Below are 20,205 nucleotides of genomic sequence, written 5' to 3' on the forward strand. Positions count from 1 at the left end.
TACTCATATATTTAAAAACAAAAACAAAACAAAAACTAAAGGTGCAAAGTGAGCCTGCCTACTGCAGGAGGGAAGGGGCCTATGTTTAGAAGAAGCTACTAAAAAGGGTGATGTGGTCATTGTCCAGTGAGATTGCTCTTCATCCTCCATCCCTAGGATAGATTCCTCACTCCACCACATTGACGAGGGATTTTTTTCCTTTGGGAAGCTGAAGGGATAACTATCATAACACCAGATTCTGGATGCACAAGACCCAGTCCTGATCCATAACTCACAATCCCAGGGCCTTCCTAGGTTGCTGCCTGATAGCCTTTGCCAGTGAATGCTTTCATACATTTCAATCATTAACCTGACCAAGGCTAACAGCAGGCTGGTGGGTGTAGGCGTGTGGGGTCTGCTGAGCTAACAGCTGGGCAATCATTTCAAAGTTGGCCAGGTGGACTCAACATTTAAAAACTTGACATGGTCATTAAAGTCCCTCATAATCAAGTGTCGGCATTCATCTGTGTATAGTATACACTTAATGCATGCTTACTGATTAAACAGGTAATAAGCAATAGTGTAACAATATGAAAACTGATATTAAAAACAGCCCATATTCAAATAGTCCCATCTTTGTCCCTCTAAACCAATGGCTCCCAACAGAAACAATTTCCCCTCAAGGGGCAATGCTGATGTCTAGAGACATTTTTGGTTGTCACAACTGGCAGAGGGGTGGGGAAGTGCTTCTGGCATCTAGTGGGCAGAGGACAGGAATGCTGGCTTCTAAACATTCTAAAATGCCCTGGACAGTGCCCACAACAAGGAATCACCCAAAATGTCAATAGCCTGAGGTTGAGAAATCCTGCTCTAGAGGAACCATTTTTAAGCCATTTAGTTTGAAGTGAGACATAAGAATAGGTCAATTTTGTGGAAAAGCCTCTTCTCTTGTTCTGTAACAAACAGATAAACGTTTAGAGTACAAAATTCTAAAATTGTAACCAACCTTAGGAATGATGTAGTGTAAGCACAGTTGGAGAAACTAAGGCCTAGAGAGGTCAAGTCATTTGCCCAAGTTCACAGAAGAAAGGATCAGCTGGACTGAAATTAGAATCACCTTTACACACCCAAATGTGTGTTATACATAGTAGATGCTCAATAATGGTCACTAAATTGATATCTTGTTCTTTAGGTGTTCTTTTTTTTATTATTACAACATACAATTCACTCTCTGCTGCTGGGAATCTGAGACTGATTATGAAGACTTCTTCCCAGCCACACTCCCCTTCCTCAAAAAGAAGCCCAGAAGGGAAAAACAGCGTAACCTACTAGAGTTCAAGACTGCGTGGCCAGGCAGAAAATGTTTTTCAATTGTTTCCAGGGAAGCTCATGTCTTTCACCCAGGCAGAGGCTTTACACAAAACCTTCTAAGTGAGCAAATGAGCCCTTGTGCAAGACCACGGACATGTGAATTTCTTTTCACAACTCAGCACAGCAGCTTTTCTAACACATTGGAGAAGTCCCAACCAATGGCAAACAGATGGAAAATCAGTGCCAGTTTCACTGAATCACAACCACATCCAAACAAGCTAGAAAGTTTTCAGTTCTAAACAAACAGCAGAATCAAAATGAATTCTGGGATCAAAGTACAGATGGTTGGTTAGTCCAGTGGTGTGCGGAATAGCAGTCACCAAAACAGCCCTGGCTTAAGGGAGGAGAGCAAAAGATGGAGATTTGCCCTTTGAAAAAGAAAACATTCACCACGATGTTTCAAAACCCAGGCGTTTCAGAATAGAACACAATGAGGTAGAGGTCAAAAGATATGGCACAAGGGGGTGGGGCAAAGATACCAGCCATGCGAATAGAAAGATCCTGCAGAGGGAACATTAGGCAGATGAACCCAGGGCAGGTCTGGTGGGGGGGGGGGGCAGGGGGGAGCGGGGAGTGGGTGGAGGGGGTGCATCACAATTTCAAAAGAGCCCAAGTAAGATTCTTTAAAGTAAACAAACCTGTTCCAGTGGGCACAAGGAGAGTTTCTAAAACTGCTGCAAGGTTATTAAATTCTACAGCACCTGAGAACAATGTCTAAATATTTACTCCCATGCCACAAAAGGGCTAAAGGACTGCTATTTCAGCCTCCTGTTTCACACTTCATGCTACATTTTTCCCAAGATGATGTGTCACACCAAAACCTCCTACTGAGAGGGCAGAGGATTCGCTTCATGTCTAGCTCCAGCGTTCAAAGCAGCACAGGTGGCAGAAGCACAGAAATGAAATGGCACAGAGAAGCAATTACCACAAAGCAACCATGAGATTCACCTGCTCAGCTTCCTGGAGTGTCACAGATCTTCAGCTATCTGGGCTAATAGTATGAGGGTGACTATCAAAAAATAAAACAAAGCATATGACCTGAACACACATTAATAGAATAATGCTGCTCATGACAGGGACATAGACACCATGTGCCAGACACTGTGCATTAGGTATGCAGATAGACACGAAAACACAGTCCCTGTCCTCATCTCCAGTCTAAGGAGGGCCCTTCTTCAAAACAAATAATAATGCGGTAGCTGTTACCTCCTTTCTACTAATGTAGGACCTCTAATCCACCTTCCTAGAGGACTAAGTTTAAGTGAATGAGGACCGTATGAACAACATAAGATGCTAGTCAACGGCCCAAGGGTATTTCCGCACATCAGGTATATAATGTCAAAATGCCGGCCCATCTTGCTGTGATATGACCCATAAAGCTGTTCCTTATGTCCCTTATGGGGAAACCAGGGTTCTCCTGAATTCCCCATTCCTTGCCTCAGCAGACATCTACTGCAATGAAGCAGTTCAGAATGATAACGCCCATAGCAAAGCCATCTCCATGTGGGCTCAACCCAGAGAATCCCCTTGGTAACTTTTTAAATTAGAGGGCCCACTTGACTACTCAAATCTGAACACATAAATAACCCATCACTCTAACAACAACACAAAAATTTATACTTCCTTATTTGTATTGTTAAAAAATTGAAAACTCAAATATTAACAATTGGACAAGTGATAATAATGACATATTCCAATGATGGGATACAATAAAGGTATTTAAATGTTTTTAATGTCATGAAATAAGCTTATAATAAATGTTAAGCAAAAAAATGATATAAAATCATTATGGTATAAGCTCAAGTAAATGGGTGATAAGAATTATGAAAAATAAGGCTGGGCATGGTGGTTGATGCCTGTAATCCCGGCACTCCGGCAGGCTGAGGCAGGCAGATGATGTGAGCTCAGGAGTTCAAGACTAGCCTGGGAAACATGGCAAATCCCTGTCTGTATTAAAAATACAAAAATTAGCTGGGTGTGGTGGTGTGCACCTGTAGTCCCAGCTACTATGAAGGCTGAGACAGAAGAACTGCTTAAGCCTGATAGACAGAGGCTGCAGTGAGCTGAGATCGTGCCACTGTACTCCAGCTTGGGCGACGCAGCAAGAGACCTTGTCTCCAAAAAAAAAAAAAATTATGAAAAATACCTCCAGCATCATTATATTTTTCATACTTTCCAATGATTTTTATCATGGATAGGTTTCAAAATCATAAAAGATAAAGTGGTTGTTGTTGTTGTTTTAAAAAAACCAGCATTAGGCCGGGCGCAGTGGCTCACGCTTGTAATCCCAGCACTTTGGGAGGCCGAGGCGGGCGGATCATGAGGTCAGGAGATCGAGACCACGGTGAAACCCTGTCTCTACTAAAAATACAAAAAATTAGCCGGGCGTGGTGGCGGGCGCCCGTAGTCCCAGCTACTCGGAGAGGCTGAGGCAGGAGAATGGCGTGAACCCGGGAGGCGGAGCTTGCAGTGAGCCGAGATCGCGCCACTGCACTCCAGCCTGGGTGAGAGAGCGAGACTCCGTCTCAAAAAAAAAAAAAAAAACCAGCATTTACTGATGTTTAGATTATAAGCACAGGGATCCCCCCATCTCCCCAGCTCCTAAAATCCCACAAGACAGAAAACAACTGGTCTGTTCCTATGGCAACAAATCTTTTTTTCCTTAAATGTATGAGAAGTCTAATGAAACTGGGACCTATTTTTACTCTGCCCGTAATATGGACCCTTGATCTGAGCCACTTGTGTCACACTACTTCTGTTGAGACTAGGCTCAGAACAAGTTAGAATGCTCAGAGGAGCCAAGCCGGAGTCTTCCTGATTCCAGTGTTTCATTTAATGAAGCTTCCTTTCTCTTTCATATAATCTGGGAATGTTAATACTGTAGTCACACTACAGGAAAGACCTTTCCTTAAGTTTCTCCTCCATCTGTAACGGTTCCTCTAACCGAACTCTTCATGCCTACTTTCAGGGAGACAAAGTCAATCCCTGTTCCAAACAGCTAATCTTTCAGTAAAAATGATTTCAACATAGCAGAAGAGCCTGAATCTCTTAATTCATTCTTTCTCAAATCAGCTGTCACACTCAAATTGGTTTCCGTCAGCTCTGCTGTTTTCAGCTATTTTGAACAAAAGCATCATGGTAAGAACGGGGAGTTTCCTTCCTGTTTCTCTTCTCAGGGTTTGTGTCAGTTATAAGGAGTGATAAAGTGTCAACAACAACAAAAAGACACCAATGCCCCCTTCTCTACAAGCTTTACACTACAGCATATGATGTCACCAGTTCACACAGAAAATTCTGTAAGAAATTATTTTTGAAGGTATAGAACAAAAACAACCACCTAAATAATATTAAGACAAAATTTCCTTAACTCAAAACTAGAAACACTAGAGAACTCATTTCTAAATCCACACATTTGGGGACTTCCAGTTTGACAAGAAAAGAGGAAGTTAAACAACAAAATGTACTGTGTATGCACTTCAGACCACTGAGGTGAAGTAACATTGTAGGATTAACATGTAAACCCACATCTAAAGATGTAAGCTCTGTGGTAGAGGCCTGGGGATTTATGGTCTTCCCTCACCAGCAACTGCTGTAAAAGACAGCATGGCTATCTGAAGAAAAGGAAAAGAAAAGGTGCTGTATTTGCTCAAATCACCATGCTAGGACACACTTATCAGCTACAGCTGAGGGTAGGTCCCTCTCCCTCTCACATTTGCTTCACTGTTTCAATACACCATAAAATGAGAGCATTACACATTTGGTTTGTGGGTGAGGGGAAATGACATGAGGCCTGAGGAACCCAGTTCTCATTGTTTCAGATTAAGAAATTTCTTTTTGGAAGCTTTGACCTGAAATGTTCTTTTAAAAAGGTATTTTCCAAGTAAGCTTATGAAATCCAGAACTTAAATAAACTGTATTCTATATGTATTTAAAAGCAAACCAGAATCCCTATAGGAAATCTATAAACTGAAGGGAAAAGAGGGCTATGGTCAACAAAATTTGTCAGAGAATCACTTAACATTAATTGAAAATGAAAAAAAGCAACAATAATAAAATTCTACTACTACCCAGTGACATGCTACAAAGGTGGGATTCCAGGGCAAGCTTCAGCCACACATGAGGGAGGATGGGGGATAAGGGGAAGAGCTGCACAAACTGAAGACGACCACCAGAGCAACCTTACGCTGACGGATGGCCACAGCTGAGGCAGATCTGGCTCATCTCTGGGGCTTTCCACTGGGGAGAGACCTGCAGTTCAGCCATCAGTGGACCGGCATTCACAAAGCCTGTGGGGAAACACAGGATCCAGAAGAGTAGGGTAGGGAAGGAGAAAGTGTGGGAAATGGAATAGTCAAATACAGCAGTGAAATATTATATTTATTAAATATGAAGCTTCAAAAATGCATAGATGGACCTCTTAAGTTGAAATGGACCAGTTGAAAAGAACCAGTACTCTGGGAAGCAGTCTGATGGCTTTTTCAAATCCCAAATTACATTTTCATTACACCTGTGAATTACAGTAACACCTGCCAAGAGGAAATGAGTTTTTTGGAGAAAAGAAAGAAACAAGGAAACCTATGCAATTGTTACAGTTGGTAACTTCACTCAAACAACGAGAGTCCTTTATCTGTGGCCTCTGTGGGAAGTAACAGCCTAAAAGCAAACATACTCACACTGCACTGAAAACTGCTGGCCTACTTCCACCAATTCCATTAATATAGCAAGGGCCCAAATGCAGGTGACCTGATTGACAAAAAAAGCACTTCTAGAAAGGGCTGAACTTGTCTCATATAACTCATTAGACACTTTTATAATCAAGTAGAAAACAAGTAGCCATGACTTGGAAAGCTCTGCCCTTAAATGGAGCAGCAGCAACATTCCTTACAAGACAAAATATTTTTTCAGGTCAGGGTAGAGGAAAACAGACCCAGTGATCTTGCCTCCCTCACCCAGTGCAAACTTATCTGAAGTTGTGGGGTAAAACAAACAAATCAATAAGACTAGTTAAACTGACATGCAGCACAAGATAAAACAGCCACACTGCAGTTACCTTAACTATAAAGAAAACACTGAGCTGAGGCCCGGGCTTGGTGGCTCACGTCTGCAATCCCAGCACTTTGGGAGGCCAAGGAGGGTAGCTCACTTGAGGCCAGGAGTTTGAGACCAGCCTGGCCAATGTGGTGAGACCCTGTCTCTACTAAAAATACAAATAATTAGCTGGGCATGGAGGCACACACCTACAATCCCAGCTACTTGGAAGGCTGAGGCATGAGAATCACTTGAACCTGGGAGCCAGAGGTGTCAGTGAGCTGAGATCGCATCAAAGCACTCCAGCCTGGGCAACAGAGCAAGACTCTGTCTACAAAAAAATGAAAGAAAAAAAAAAGGAGTGAGCTATACCATGTTTTAAGGCTGCAATCCTCAACATTCTCTGTGTATGGCTTCTGTGTTACTAACTCAAGCTGTCCAGTTGTAGATATACTCAATGTGGATACACCATACCTAGGACTTCCCAGAATTGACAGGGTGGGAACTTATTTTCTGAGTAACCAAACGATAAGTTGCTCCTGGCAGCAGCCAACAGTCAAATACATATTCAATACAGGAGCCAATTTGCCTAGTCATACCCCCTAAGTATATAAACTATGACTGAGTTGTTACATTACTTCCTGGGACTAATAATTGTTTCAGCAACAGTCGAGATCCTTTAGAAGCGCGCAATGTTGTATCTGCTGGAAAACCCTTCTGTTCTCTTGTCCAAAATAATTCAAATACTATAAGGGGAAAGAAATTACATCTTGGAGAATTCAGCGCCTTTGTGTCTTTACCTGTTTGCGCTGGGATCCCTCCCTTGCTCCGCTTGATCACAGAGAACTACATTTCCCAGGCTCCCTTTGCCAACTGATTTCGGGATAAGTTCCATCAATGGGAGGCACTGATGAGGATAAGAGGCAGGAGCAGGGAGCAGCCAGGGGTAATACGCTCTCTCACTCAGCCTACTTCCAGCTGCCACCAGACAGCTCCTCTTTCCATGCTTCCGCTCACACCAGACCACTCGGACTTCCAGCCCTTGGTGACACCAGTGCACCGTCTATTTTCCTTGCGGGCATAGTAGTTCCCAGGCATTGCTAATCGATTGGGTGCCTCACCAGCCCCTGTTCAGCTTCTTGGCTCTTCTAGCAGCCTTGTAACCCACTCCCTATTTTAAATTCCCTCTGCTTATAAGACCAACAGTGGCTTCTGTTCCTCTGACTGGTCCTTGACTGACATAGGGCCTTCCAAACATATTTTAAAACTTATTTTTCAGAAAATTAATAGCTTTCCTAAGAATTAAAACAATTATTCAGATAACCTAGAAAAGATCTCTTCTAATATGAAACAAAACATTTACAGATGACAAAATCAATTCATGCATTCAAACAAATATTTACTGAGAGCCTGGTCTGTGCCAAGCACTGTTCTAGGTGCTGGGAACACTACAGTGAACAAAACAGGCACAGGCCCCTGCCCTCTAGCTTACATTCTAGGGATGTATAAAGTGTGGCACATTATGATTTTAAAAATTAGCCAATACAGGACTGTTGCTTTAACAATAGAGGAATTTGGTAAAAGTGGATTAACTTTAAGGTGTTCTACTCTACAAAGACTTGGTTCTTACCTTTTCAATGTGGTATGAACTGTCACATTCCAGGGGCCAATACAGAACTTCTTCAAAGCTAGTATCTAGTTAAACTGGCCACTTGATCAAACAGGAGTACAACTGTGATAAGGATTTAAGCAGACCCAATAACAAAAGATAGGCGCTGTATGCTTACAGTGTAAAGCATATGCATGTTTTCTGCAGATTCTTGCTTGGCATCATTTTTACAGGAAATACCATTTGGAGGAACTGAGTCTGACTCAATTTAACAAGTCACTTTATCCCTTCTCTGTAGCACAGGTAGAGTCCATCAACGTAACATACAAAGCCAGTGGCAGTGTACATAACAAGTAGAATATCGCAGTCACCGACTGCATGACACGATTTCCAAGATGGAATTTTCAGGCAGAAGAACAGAAACAGACAATGACTCATGTGATGAACAGTTATATAGACAACTGTGCCCAAGAAAGCTGCCACCTACATACCATAATGACATCAGATGAAAAATGCAGAAAAAAGGTAGTTTTCTGATTTATCTAGAAAAAAAAGATTTGCTGAAAAGTATATATACTGAGAGATGAGACTGCAGCTGCCTGTTTATGCATCCTAAGCACTGAGCAACCAGGAGCACACATCAGGTATTCCAAATATGACCTGCTTGAGGCTAAGAGCATGTTCAGCCTCAAAAATCAACATCAAGAGCTCCAGAAATAACATAATATCTACTGCTGGCACTTCACTAGACTTATGCTAAAATAATTTAATGTACCCACAAAGGTACATTTCAATGGAGAATTTAATGGGCACCATGCTCAGACTCTTCTTACTATTCAGCGATCAGGAAGCGTTTCATGCCTGCAATATTTATAACCCCATGTGAATAGCAGGTGGACCTACAATACTCTGGGCTTCTTACACAACAGGAAGTCTAAAGCATAGTGCATATTCAAAATCTCAATGCCACGAAGCAAGTCAACCACAGAGCTCAGGTTTTAACCTTACAGGATCCTGACTACCTGTCAAACTCTGCTCCTCATCACTCCTCAACATGCAGTCAAAATATACTAAAGAATCCCCACACGCACACACACAAAACAGTGCACCTTCGAGGCTTTGCACATTCTGTTCCCTCTTCCTAGAATGCAAAGTTCCCTAAATTCGCTTGGCAAAGTCATGCTTATCCTTTAAGACACAGCCTACTTTTCTCTTTGAAGCCATGACTTCCTGAGGAAGACGTCTTTGCCTTCTTCAATGCTTTCATTTCTCCCTGTATACCATGCCACAATAATTTCTATATTGCATCATTTATATTTGTACACATCTGCTTCCCCATTAGACTGTAAAATCCTTGAGACCAAAGACCCTTTCTTTTAATCTATATGTCCCGGTACAATGTCTGAGAAAAAGTAGGTAGTAAGTGCTTAAGAAACATTTTCTGAATGACTATATGTAGTGGGGGATCTCAGGCTTGCAAAGTTCCCCTAAAAGATACTACATTTTCCATTCTTCATCTCACTGGCACCAAATGATATTTAAAGGGCAAGGAGAACAAATAGGAAAGTACCTCTCAGGGAACAAGTTTAATATGTTGATATTAAAAGACAATCTAATGGGGATTTTGATAAATCACTTTCAGTGAAACTATCAATCTAACCATGACTGTCAGAGTTATAGTGCACTAGCTGTAAAAACCCAGAAATGTATGTGATCTTGGCAAGAGAAAGGCATTCAACAACTAGAAATGGAAGCAGAACTCCTTCTGTTGTTTAGCGCCACTGAAATTTTTACTTTTTAAAAGGTGCCACAGGCTGGGTGTGGTGTCTCACACCTATAATCCCAGCACTTTGGGAGGCTAAGGTGGGCGATCACCTGAGGTCAGGAGTTCGAGACCAGCCTGGCCAACATGATGAAACCCCATCTCTACTAAAAATACAAAATATTAGCCGGGTGTGGTGGCAGGTGTCTCTAATCCCAGCTACTCGGGAGGCTGAGGCAGGAGAATCGCTTGAACCCAGGAAGCGGAGGTTGCAGTGAGCCAAGACCACGCCACTGCACTCCAGCCTGGGCAACAGAGCGAGACTCCATCTCAAAAGAGAAATAAAAAGTGCCACAGATTCAGCTAAAATAATTTAAAATTGATAGGAAAGTTCATTTCTAAGGAATATTTAACAAGCAATGACTTGGCTATCAACAGAAAACAAATGTAAAGCAAAGCTAAAGATTAATGTACATGAGTTAAAATTTAAGAGAACTATGAGAAAATTTCTACACAAAGAAATTCCCAGGCCGGGCGCGGTGGCTCAAGCCTGTAATCCCAGCACTTTGGGAGGCCGAGGCGGGCGGATCACAAGGTCAGGAGATCGAGAACATCCTGGCTAACACGGTGAAACCCTGTCTCTACTAAAAATACAAAAAATTAGCCGGGCGAGGTGGCAGGCCCCTGTAGTTCCAGCTACTCGGGAGGCTGAGGCAGGAGAAAGGCATGAACCCGGGAGGCGGAGCTTGCAGTGAGCCGAGATCGCGCCACTTCACTCCAGCCTGGGCGACAGCGAGACTCCGTCTCAAAAAAAAAAAAGAAAGAAAAAAAAAAAGAAATTCCCTGGTCTAATCTTTCATACAAGTTTGAAATCAGGAAACATCCAGAGACCATCCTCAAGGGTACCATAAAGCACATTTGCAAAAATGCCAGAACTCCATATATAGGAAATGGTTTTGGCTTAAAGACTAGGGAATTACTGGGTGAGTCATTCTAACTGTGGCTTCCAGTAACCAGATTATCTTAAAAGGGAATAAAGTCAAAAGTAAAACTAATAAAATCAAGATTAAAAAATTTATGATCGGCAATGGTAAAAATAAATAATGCAGACATTTGTGTAACACATTAGTTTACAAGGCACTTTAATTTTCCAAACTAGGAAAATTAAGCTGAGAAAGTTAGGTGGTATGTGGAATCAGGTCACCAAGCTGCAATAAGCAAAGTAAAGGAATTTAACTGGCTGTTCCAATACCAAGTCTACAGGCTCTTCCATTACTCTGCCTCTCTGCCATCTTAACGGTAGGCTTATATGTGTCTATGGGCCTAGGACACTTTCTAAGATGCCTTCAAAGACAGCAGTGTCCGCTGGGCATGGTGGCTCATGCCTGTAATCCCAGCATTTTGGGAGGCCAAGGTGGGCAGATCACTTGAGGTCAGGAGTTCCAGACCAGCCTGGACAACATGGTGAAACCTTATCTCTGCTAAAAATATAAAAATTAGTCAGGTGCCTGTAATCCCCGCTACTCGGGAGGCTGAGGCAGGAGAACTTGAACCCGGGAGGTGGAGTTTGCAGTGAGCCAAGATTGTGCCACTGCACATAGCAAGACTCCTCCTCAAAAAAAAAAAAAAAAAAAGAGAGAGACAGCAGTGTCTTCCAAATCATTTAAGAATATCTTTCAACTTAGTCAAGATAACTTGGTCATAGCCTTAGCAAATACCTTCAAAGAACAAAGCACTCCTCAGTGTGCATGGAAAGTGAACACTCTCCATGTTCTGTTGATTGAAAAATGCAGATGCCAAGAGCTGTGGGTAATATTCTACCATTTGCATAAAAGCACTGCAAAGGAATATATTTAAATGTAGTTGTTTGTCTATGCATACATTATCTCTTAAAAGTCATGTAAGAAATTGCCAGCAATGGACTAGGTGTGGTGGCTCACACCTGTAATCCCAGCACTTTGGGAAGCTGAGGCTGGTGGATCACCCGAGCCCAGGAGTTCGAGGCCAGCCTGACCAACATGGTGAAACCCCATCTCTACTAAAAATACAAAAATTAGCTGGGCGTGGTGGTGGGCGCCCAGCTACTTGGGAGGCTGAGGCAGGAGAATCAGTTGAACCCAGGAGGGAGAGGTTGCAGTGAACCAAGATCTCGCCATTGCACTCCAGCCTGGGCGACAAGAGCAAAACTCTGTCTCAAAAAAAAAAAAAAAAGAAAAGAAAAGAAAAGAAATTGCCAACAATTGTTACTTCCACGGAGTGAAAATGGTGGCTCAGAGATGAGGGACAGCAGAATGATTTTATACCGTACATATTCCCCTTTGGACCTTTTGGATTTTGAACTACATGAAAGTGCTATTCAAAAAGTACATTTAAATGTAAATTTAAAAATATATAACAGGAGTTGGAACAGAGGCAATGGTTGGGTGGGGTGAAACATTTCAGAGATAGGATGTAGCAGAAGAAGGGAAAAGCAAAAAATTATTACACTTTCTGTCGGACTCTAGAATTTCATGTGGTGCTTCAGTCTGAAGTAAATACTCCTCAAGATGATCAAATGTTTTGTACTCTTAACTCTTTGCTCTGCTAGGTATGGTGTGTCACACCTGTAATCCCAGCACTCTGGGAGGCTGAGATGGGAGGACTGCTTCAGCCCAGGAGTTAGAACTAGCCTGAGAAACATAGTGAGACCCTGTCTCAATTGGCCTCTCAAAGTGCTGGGATTACAGATTTGAGCCACCGCACCCAGCTTCTATTCTGAAGTTTAAATCACATACCTTAAAAGTCAACTAATAAATGTTCCTAAATAAGTATAAGAATTTAAAAATAAAAGTCATTGCCAAAGAGTTATATTTTGGAACATTGCAAAAATACCTGCTCATAGGTCGATAGTCTATGCCACATCATCTAACTGGATATTAATAGATAAGCAGTCACTCACCATATCTTGTAAATGAATAAATAAATAAATCTTTGCCCATCAAACAGCTCTCAATTTCTCACAAACCTTGACACTAAGAAAGGAGTGTCCCAATAGTGGACACAAATATTTAGGTCATCAGAAAGGTATAGTCGGCTCTACATTAGAAATGGGTTCTGCATCTGTGGATTCAACCAACTGCAGATTGAAAATATTCGAAAAAATGGCTGGGCCCCGTGGCACATGCCTGTAGTCCCAGCACTTTGGGAGGCTAAGCGGGAGGACAGCTTGAGCCCAGGAGTCTGAGGCTACAGTAAGCTATAATCGCACCATTGCACTCCAGCCTGGGCGGCAGAGCAAGACCCTGTCTCTAGGAAAAATAAAAAGGAAAGAAAATATTCAGTAAAAAATGGATGGTTGCATCTGTACAGAACATGTGCAGACTTTTTTCCTTCTCATTATTCCCTAAATGATACAGAGTAACAACTACTGGCATAGCATTAACATTATATTAGATATTATAAGTAATCTAGAGACGATTTAAAGTATAAGGGAGGATGTGTATAAGTTACAGGCAAGCACTACACCATTTGTATCAGGGACTTGAGCATCTGTGGATTTTAGTACCCCAGAAGGTTCCTGGAACCAATCCCCCATGGATACCAAAGGACAACCGTAGATCCTTTCATGGTAAATAAGATAGTGTCCAGTTTAAAACAGTCTCTGAAGGGGTGGCTTAGCAGTTGTTCCTGACACACTGATAAAATCTGGAACTGCTGAGCTAGAAGTTAAAACTTGGACCAATATGACCCCAAGTACAAAGGACGTATGATCCATACCCAAAAATGGAACCCAGCCTCAATCAGCCAGAGTTACCATTGACATAACCGGAATTTTCAGTAGTTTTGTCCTCTGTTCTATCACTACCTAAGTCAGTCCAAAAGTTCACCCTAAAAGTCACATTAACCCCAGGGTTTTGGGTAATGAAGAAATCACATCTTGAGCCTAGAGCAAATCATAGCATTTCTTCAATAGGCAGCCCCAAAGCAGTTTCCTTTCCCACAGTGAAATTACTGGAATGGCTTAGAGGTCCCAGAAACTGGTAAGACTTGTGCCCAGGAGAGTTAAAAACCCCAGGATCAACAAAACTTGTACGAAGTAAAAAGAACACATGCTTGTTCTCTGTTCTGATGTTTATTTGTTGTGTTTTGTTTTTGAGACAGGCTCTTGCTCTCTGACCCAGGCTGGAGTGCAGTGGCACTCGATCATGGCTCACTGCAGCTTCGACCTCCCGGGCTCAGGTGCCCAGGTGATCCTCCTGCCTCAGCCTCCTCAGTAGCTGGGACCACAGATGCACACCACCACACCCAGCTATTTTTTTAATTATTTGTAGAGACAAGGTCACACTATGTTGCCCAGGCTGGTCTTGAACTCCTGGACTCAAGTGATCCTCCCTTCTTGGCCTCTCAAAGTGCTGGGATTACAGATTTGAGCCACCATAGCCAGCCTCTATTCTGAAGTTTAAATCACCTACCTTAAAAGTCATCTAATAAATGTTCCTAAATAAGTATAAGAATTTAAAAATAAAAGTCATTGCCAAAGAGTTATATTTTGGAACATTGCAAAAATACCTGCTCATAGGTCGATAGTCTATGCCACATCATCTAACTGGATATTAGTAGATGAGCAATCACTCACCATATCCTATACAATTAACTTCCAATTTTTTAGGAAAGGACACAGGAATACAGGTAAATAAACTGAAACCCAATTCTCATTTTAGCCAACACTTTTTAAATTCCTCCTCCAATGAAATGTATTTTTTATCAGCGCTAACAGGTAACAATTTATTGATCCAAACATCTTTTCCTTCAACAATCTGATAGTTGTCCAAATGATCATTATGACAACCAAAATTAGAAAATAGTAGGGAAAGAAGAGTGAGAGGGCTTGGAGGGGTGGAATGGGATAGACAATTCATAAATTGGATAAACAGAGGCCTCAACAAATTCCTATTTGTCATAATTGAAAGATGACTGACCCATTGTCATCTCATTTTTAATACAATGACCAAGTCCCTGAAGCCACCCGGTAAAATGTAAAACAAACTTTTGAAAAGAAATTGTTTGAGGATCCAGGATTCTACCATCAACAGTAGTTAATAAAGTTTACAAGCCAGCTGTTACTAGTTCTCATTAAGAATTAACTGACATTTCATAACCTGATCCCCAGTAAGCTTATTAATAAAAAGCAACGGAAATTTTGGGCTGGGCACGGTGGCTCACGCCTGTAATCCCAGCACTTTGGAAGGCTGAGGAGGGTGGATCACCTGAGGTCAGGAGTTCGAGACCAGCCTGGCCAACATGGTGAAACCCTGTCTCTACTAAAAATACAAAAATCATCTGGGCATGGTGGCGGGCGCCTGTAATCCCAGGTACTCGGGAGGCTGAGGCAGGAGAATCACTTGAATCCAGGAGGCGGACGTTGCAGTGAGCCGAGATTGCACCACTGCACTCCAGCCTGGGCGACAAAGCGAAACTCTGTCTCAAAAAATAAAAATAAAAAATAAAATAAATAAAAAGCAATGGAAATTTGGAGGAAGAAGTAGTGAATCAGCCTCTCTCTTCCATATACTGTATTTTATTGGAATATGAGTAAGTATAAGGGTAATATGAGAAATGGGGGGGGGGGGTTCTAGTCACCAAAATGGCATCTGACTCTCCAAATGCAGCAATGCTCACTCCAGTGGGTTGCTTCACTGTGAATCAAGATCTGTCAAATGAGGACATAAGGGAATTTGAATAAAGCCAAGATACACTCCTAAAATAAACCGAATCTTCCAATAGACCTAACAGAAGATGTAACAAGAATCAGCAAACTAACCTACTCAACATAAATTGATTCTAAAATACTTTTTAAAATGAATTATTGCTAATGCAAAAATTCAGGAAAGAAGTCTAGGAATTTGTTTTCCTAATGGCACATTCCATTTATCTATTGGTAGAGGTCACTAAAATACATTACTAGGTGTCTATGTATCCCTCTCCTGTTCTCCTTTTATAACCTTATTCTTCAAAAATAGAAGGTAATTAAGTGAAAGCATCAATTAAATATGTCCTTCCTTTCTCAAAATAGATAAATACGAATATAACTGAATCTTTGTTTTATAGTATATGCCCACTACGCTGTACGGCAAACAACCATGGCAAATCCACTGCATTATGAACAAAAGTAAATTAACAGTCGCCCTCAAAATATAACTATCCATTTCTCCCCAACCAAAGGGAAAATAATTTTCCCAATCCTCCCATTATATGCCAAAAGAATTAGAAAATACAGGAAAAAAAAGATTCATAGAAGCGTGTATAAATGTCTAGTGCCAACATTTCACTAATAACCAAGATTTCCTATTGTACTGACTTTTAATTGTATCAAATCATGAATCTTCTAGGGCACAGAAAACAGACTAAATGGCTCTGCCAATTTACAATGATATTTCACCTTTAGAAGTGTAATCACCATGGAAGCAATGAATTCATCGACTTCATCTTTCTCTCTCCACTGATTAAACGGATCCTGCACTACAGACATAATCGGCTAGTTTCTGCCACCACTCATACATAGGCCTCCAACGCACTCTACAAGCCAGGGCTACACTGCCTAGAAATCCGCACTGTGTCACTGCATAAGGCAGTTTCCCACTGCACACATCCGGGAAGAATAAAGTTACCTAAGCACTCTTGTCAGATCTTAGCAAGGCTGCAAAATGACAGGAGTTGCTAACCAAATAGCAGAAAGCAACAATCACCACCTTTAAAAATCATTTAAGCAGTTTTCGTCTCCGCCATCTCACTTCCCTCCTCCTCCTCGTCATTCTCTCTCTCTCGCTCTCTCTGTCTCACACACACACACACACACACACACACACACACACACACACGCACTGCAGTTCATCCCCAGCTGGGGACATGCTGGGAGCTCTGGACAGCCGGCCCAGAACTCATTCAGAGCCCTCAAATACAGACATTCTCACCTGAACACGCCAGGCAACTTCCACCCGCACCATCACCTCCGCCCTCCCCGACACACACACACTCGCCCTCGCAAGCTCTCCCCATACCAATCCCCCAGCTGCAGAAAGCCCAGCAGGCTCATTGCAAGCGCAGCACGCGTTACCACTTATAAGCCGAGCTGGGCGGCCTAAGCTTCAGACACCTCCTCTTCACGCAGCCCAGCCCCACCACCCCGGCGCGGCTGGACCCCTGGCCCGCCAGGTGGGATGCGCTACCTTTAGACTGGCAATCCGCACAAAACTTGTTATCCTCCTCCAGCAGCAGGTTGGCCAGGACAGCCTGGTACCGATCCACGTCCTTCACCGACTTGCCTGTCATGGCCAGGGTGCCGGCGGGGGCAGAGGGCGACGCGCCCTCCTCGCCCCCAGAGACCCCTGCCTCAGTCCGGGGGTGAGGACTCCCGGTCCCCCGCCCAGGGGCACCTCCTGAGCGGGGAGAGCCCTCTCCTCCGGCCCCGCCGGACCCCCCTTCCCGGGTCGGGGGCGTCCGTTCCCCACTCCGCAGCCCCTCGGCGCGGCGCCCCTTGGCGGGCTTAGGGACAGGCCCGCGTCCAAGAGAGGCTGCGGGGCCAGAGACCCTCAGCCCAGGCAAAGGCAGACCACAAGCCTCCTGGGTACCGGACGCAGAAATGACCCTCTGGCCGGCCTGTCTGCTGGCCTTGCGTCCCGCGCCTCGGTTTCCCTGGCAGCTGCCGTCAGCTCCGCTACCACCTCCACCGCCTACTTCCGGCAGCTCTTCCTCCCCACCTCCACCCTGCCCAGCCCGCGCATGCGCCCCGCCCCCACCGCGCCGCACTGGGCTCTTCCTTCAGCTCCGCCTCTCGGGAACCAATCCGTGGAGAAGCGGGGGGCGGGGCTTGGGTGGGGGCGGAGGGAAGGGGTGGGCCCGCCCCCTGCGTGTCCTTGGAAGAGAATGAATGGAGCCTGGTAGAAAGGGAGTGGAGGGAATGGAAGAAAGTGAAGGAAGACAACACCTAACATTTACTGAGCTCTTACTATGTGCTAGGCACTGTGTTAAGCGCTTTGCGTGAATTATCCCAACATAAGCCTCACAACAACCCTATGAATTACTTATCATCCTTATGTAACCTGAGGGTTGTTGATACCCCAAAGTCCTCCAGCTTGTTTTTTCCAGCAGCCAAATAGAAGTGTGCAAGCCCCTAACCCAGGATATAGGAACGTCTCCCCCTCCCCAAATTTTCAGAGGACTCTGGTCACCTCTCACTTGGAATACCTGCTCCCACTGATATTCATTAGCCCTCCTCGGTGACTCCTGCCTTTTTGGATATTGTTTGGCCTGGTGCCCAGACAGTTTGTTTCTTCTTCCATTTCTTAAATTCTCACAAAACAGCGAGTTTTGCGTGGCAGACTTTTACTGAACGTTCTTTGGGAAGGGTGGGGGACAGTGATTAAAGCATAGCACAGAACAGGCAACTCCTTAAAAATGATTATTAAACATCATTGTCCAAAGCCACCCTTGCTACAGATAATTTATCATTGGCTGTCCTTTTCCTTAGGGATCCACCTGCCATCTGGCTTGTGTTTTCATCCACTCATTCATTCACTGAGCACGATGTTACTGAGAAATTTCTAAGTATCAGGCACTGTACTAGGGGAGAGGGAAACAGCACGATCCGATTTGTGGTTTTAAAAGGTCACTCTGGCTGCCATGGAAATAATTAATCAGAGATGATAGTAAGCAGATGCTAAGAGTCATCTAAACTCTAGTGAAACCCTCTCTTCCATTTCTTTACTTTCTCCCAAGACCAGGATCCCCTCAAAGCTTCATCTCATCAGAGGAAAACTAAACATTTCTATTACTTTATTAATCACAACAATTGAATTTTCTCGCTAAGCCTCTTCCCTTCTAGCCATGCCTAGGGGACTTGACTTTTAAAAACACACAAGTTCATCGGGGTGTTTTTCCTGAGAAAACCCATCCAAATAGGTATTACCATAACCATTTTTCAGTTGAAACAGACAGTCAAGATTAACTAGTTACTGGGTGTGGTGGCACATACCTGTAGTCCTAGCTACTCAGGATGCCGGAGCCAGAGCATCACTTGAGCCCAGGAGTTGGAATCCAGCCTGGGCAACACAGTAAGAACCACCCCTCCAACCCCCAATGTACCCCATTACCCTGTCTCAAACAACAACAACAAAACCCAGTTAATTGTGGTGAGTGGTGATTGTACCTTAGTTCAAGCCCTCCCCATCTTCATCTCCTCACTCTGCAAATAGCCTTCCTGCCTTAGTCTAAATCTGGTTAAATTAATCCTTCACCGTGCTCTCTAGAGGGAGCTTTTAAATGCCGATTCTGATTGACTCACACTCTCCTGCTTAAAAAATCCTTTAGTGGCTCTCCATTGCCTATGGCAGTGTTTCTCAAATTTTTCCATCTAGTGAGAGATCTCATGGCTTTGTGGTTAAGCACACAGACTCTCGGGCAAGAATGCTTTAAGTTTAAATCCTCAGCTTTTACCACCTATTATCTGTGTGACTTTGAGCAGGTTACTTATCCTCTCGGTGCCTCAGTTATTTCATCTATAAAATGGGAATGATGCTAACATTAATAATACCTATTTCACAAGATTATTATGAGGCTTAGCTGAGATAATGCCTGTAATATAATTAGAACAGCCCTTGGCACATAGTGAATGATAGACAATTAGCACTCTTCACTAAATATTTCTGGCGTTTTGCCTTCCGAGCACGTGGTAGGATTTTATTTCCTGGCCTTCAAGTGACTGGGAAAGACCAATGAGTTTGAGCAGAAAGGATGGATTACTTTGTCTCTGAAGCATTTATTTGTTGCTTTGAGACTCTTCTGCTTCTCTTTCCCTCTGGCATAGCAACTATTGACGCTGAAGATGTTGTTTGCTCTATTAGCCTGGATTTCTGTGTAGCTGATAAACAAGAGCTCTCTGCCAGCCCATAGAGGATAACTTAGCATAAGCAAGAAATAAGCATTGTGTTTCCATTGAGTTTTGTTTGTTTGTTTACCACTGTATAAGCTAGCCTATCCTAACAGATACATCAAGTATTAGCTCTTTTTATTATCTTTACTAATAGCAGAGTAAAGTGAGTGCATAGCCCAGGGTCTGAGGATATAAACAAAGCAAACTGCTCTTCCCAAGTACACATTTTTTTTGAAGTCTTGAATTTTGCTTTGACAAGTCTTGCAAAAATGTTCACTCTGTTCCATCATGCACATGTTATCTTACCATAAAACTGTTTCCACATTAGTTATAGACTTTTTTTTTTTTTTTTGAGACTGAGTTTCGCTCTGTCGCCAGGCTGGAGTGCAGTGGTGCGATCTCGGCTCACTGCAACCTCCACCTCCCAGGTTCAAGCAATTCTTCTGCCTCAGCCTCCCAAACAGCTAGGACTACAGGCACGTGTCACCTATCCCAGCTAATTTTTTGTATTTTAATAGAGACAGGGTTTCACCCTGTTAGCCAGGATGG

The 20,205-nt window shown here is 43.2% G+C and overlaps 1 protein-coding gene across 7 annotated transcripts in view; it reads right to left on the minus strand.

Moving 5' to 3' along the window:
- The window catches only part of SMAP2 (small ArfGAP2), a 69,077-nt gene that overhangs the window by 31,528 nt on the left and 17,344 nt on the right, over nucleotides 1-20,205 (minus strand). Inside the window, exons 1-2 of one of the 7 annotated variants that reach the window (XM_063627844.1) lie at nucleotides 16,168-16,817; nucleotides 15,369-15,438 (exon numbers count right to left, since the gene is read on the minus strand). The exons of 2 other annotated variants lie outside the window; for them this stretch is intronic. In XM_063627844.1, coding sequence (XP_063483914.1) covers nucleotides 15,369-15,438; nucleotides 16,168-16,257 — 160 coding nt within the window. In that variant the 5' untranslated portion in view covers nucleotides 16,258-16,817. Of the gene's footprint in view, nucleotides 1-15,368; nucleotides 15,439-16,167; nucleotides 16,818-16,954; nucleotides 17,489-20,205 lie in introns of those variants that run through there. 4 more of the 7 variants (XM_063627845.1, XM_055255077.2, XM_055255084.2 and 1 more) reach the window with 4 other exon arrangements.

Source organism: Symphalangus syndactylus, chromosome 12 (genome assembly GCF_028878055.3).
Source record: "Symphalangus syndactylus isolate Jambi chromosome 12, NHGRI_mSymSyn1-v2.1_pri, whole genome shotgun sequence".
Taxonomy (NCBI): domain Eukaryota; kingdom Metazoa; phylum Chordata; class Mammalia; order Primates; family Hylobatidae; genus Symphalangus; species Symphalangus syndactylus.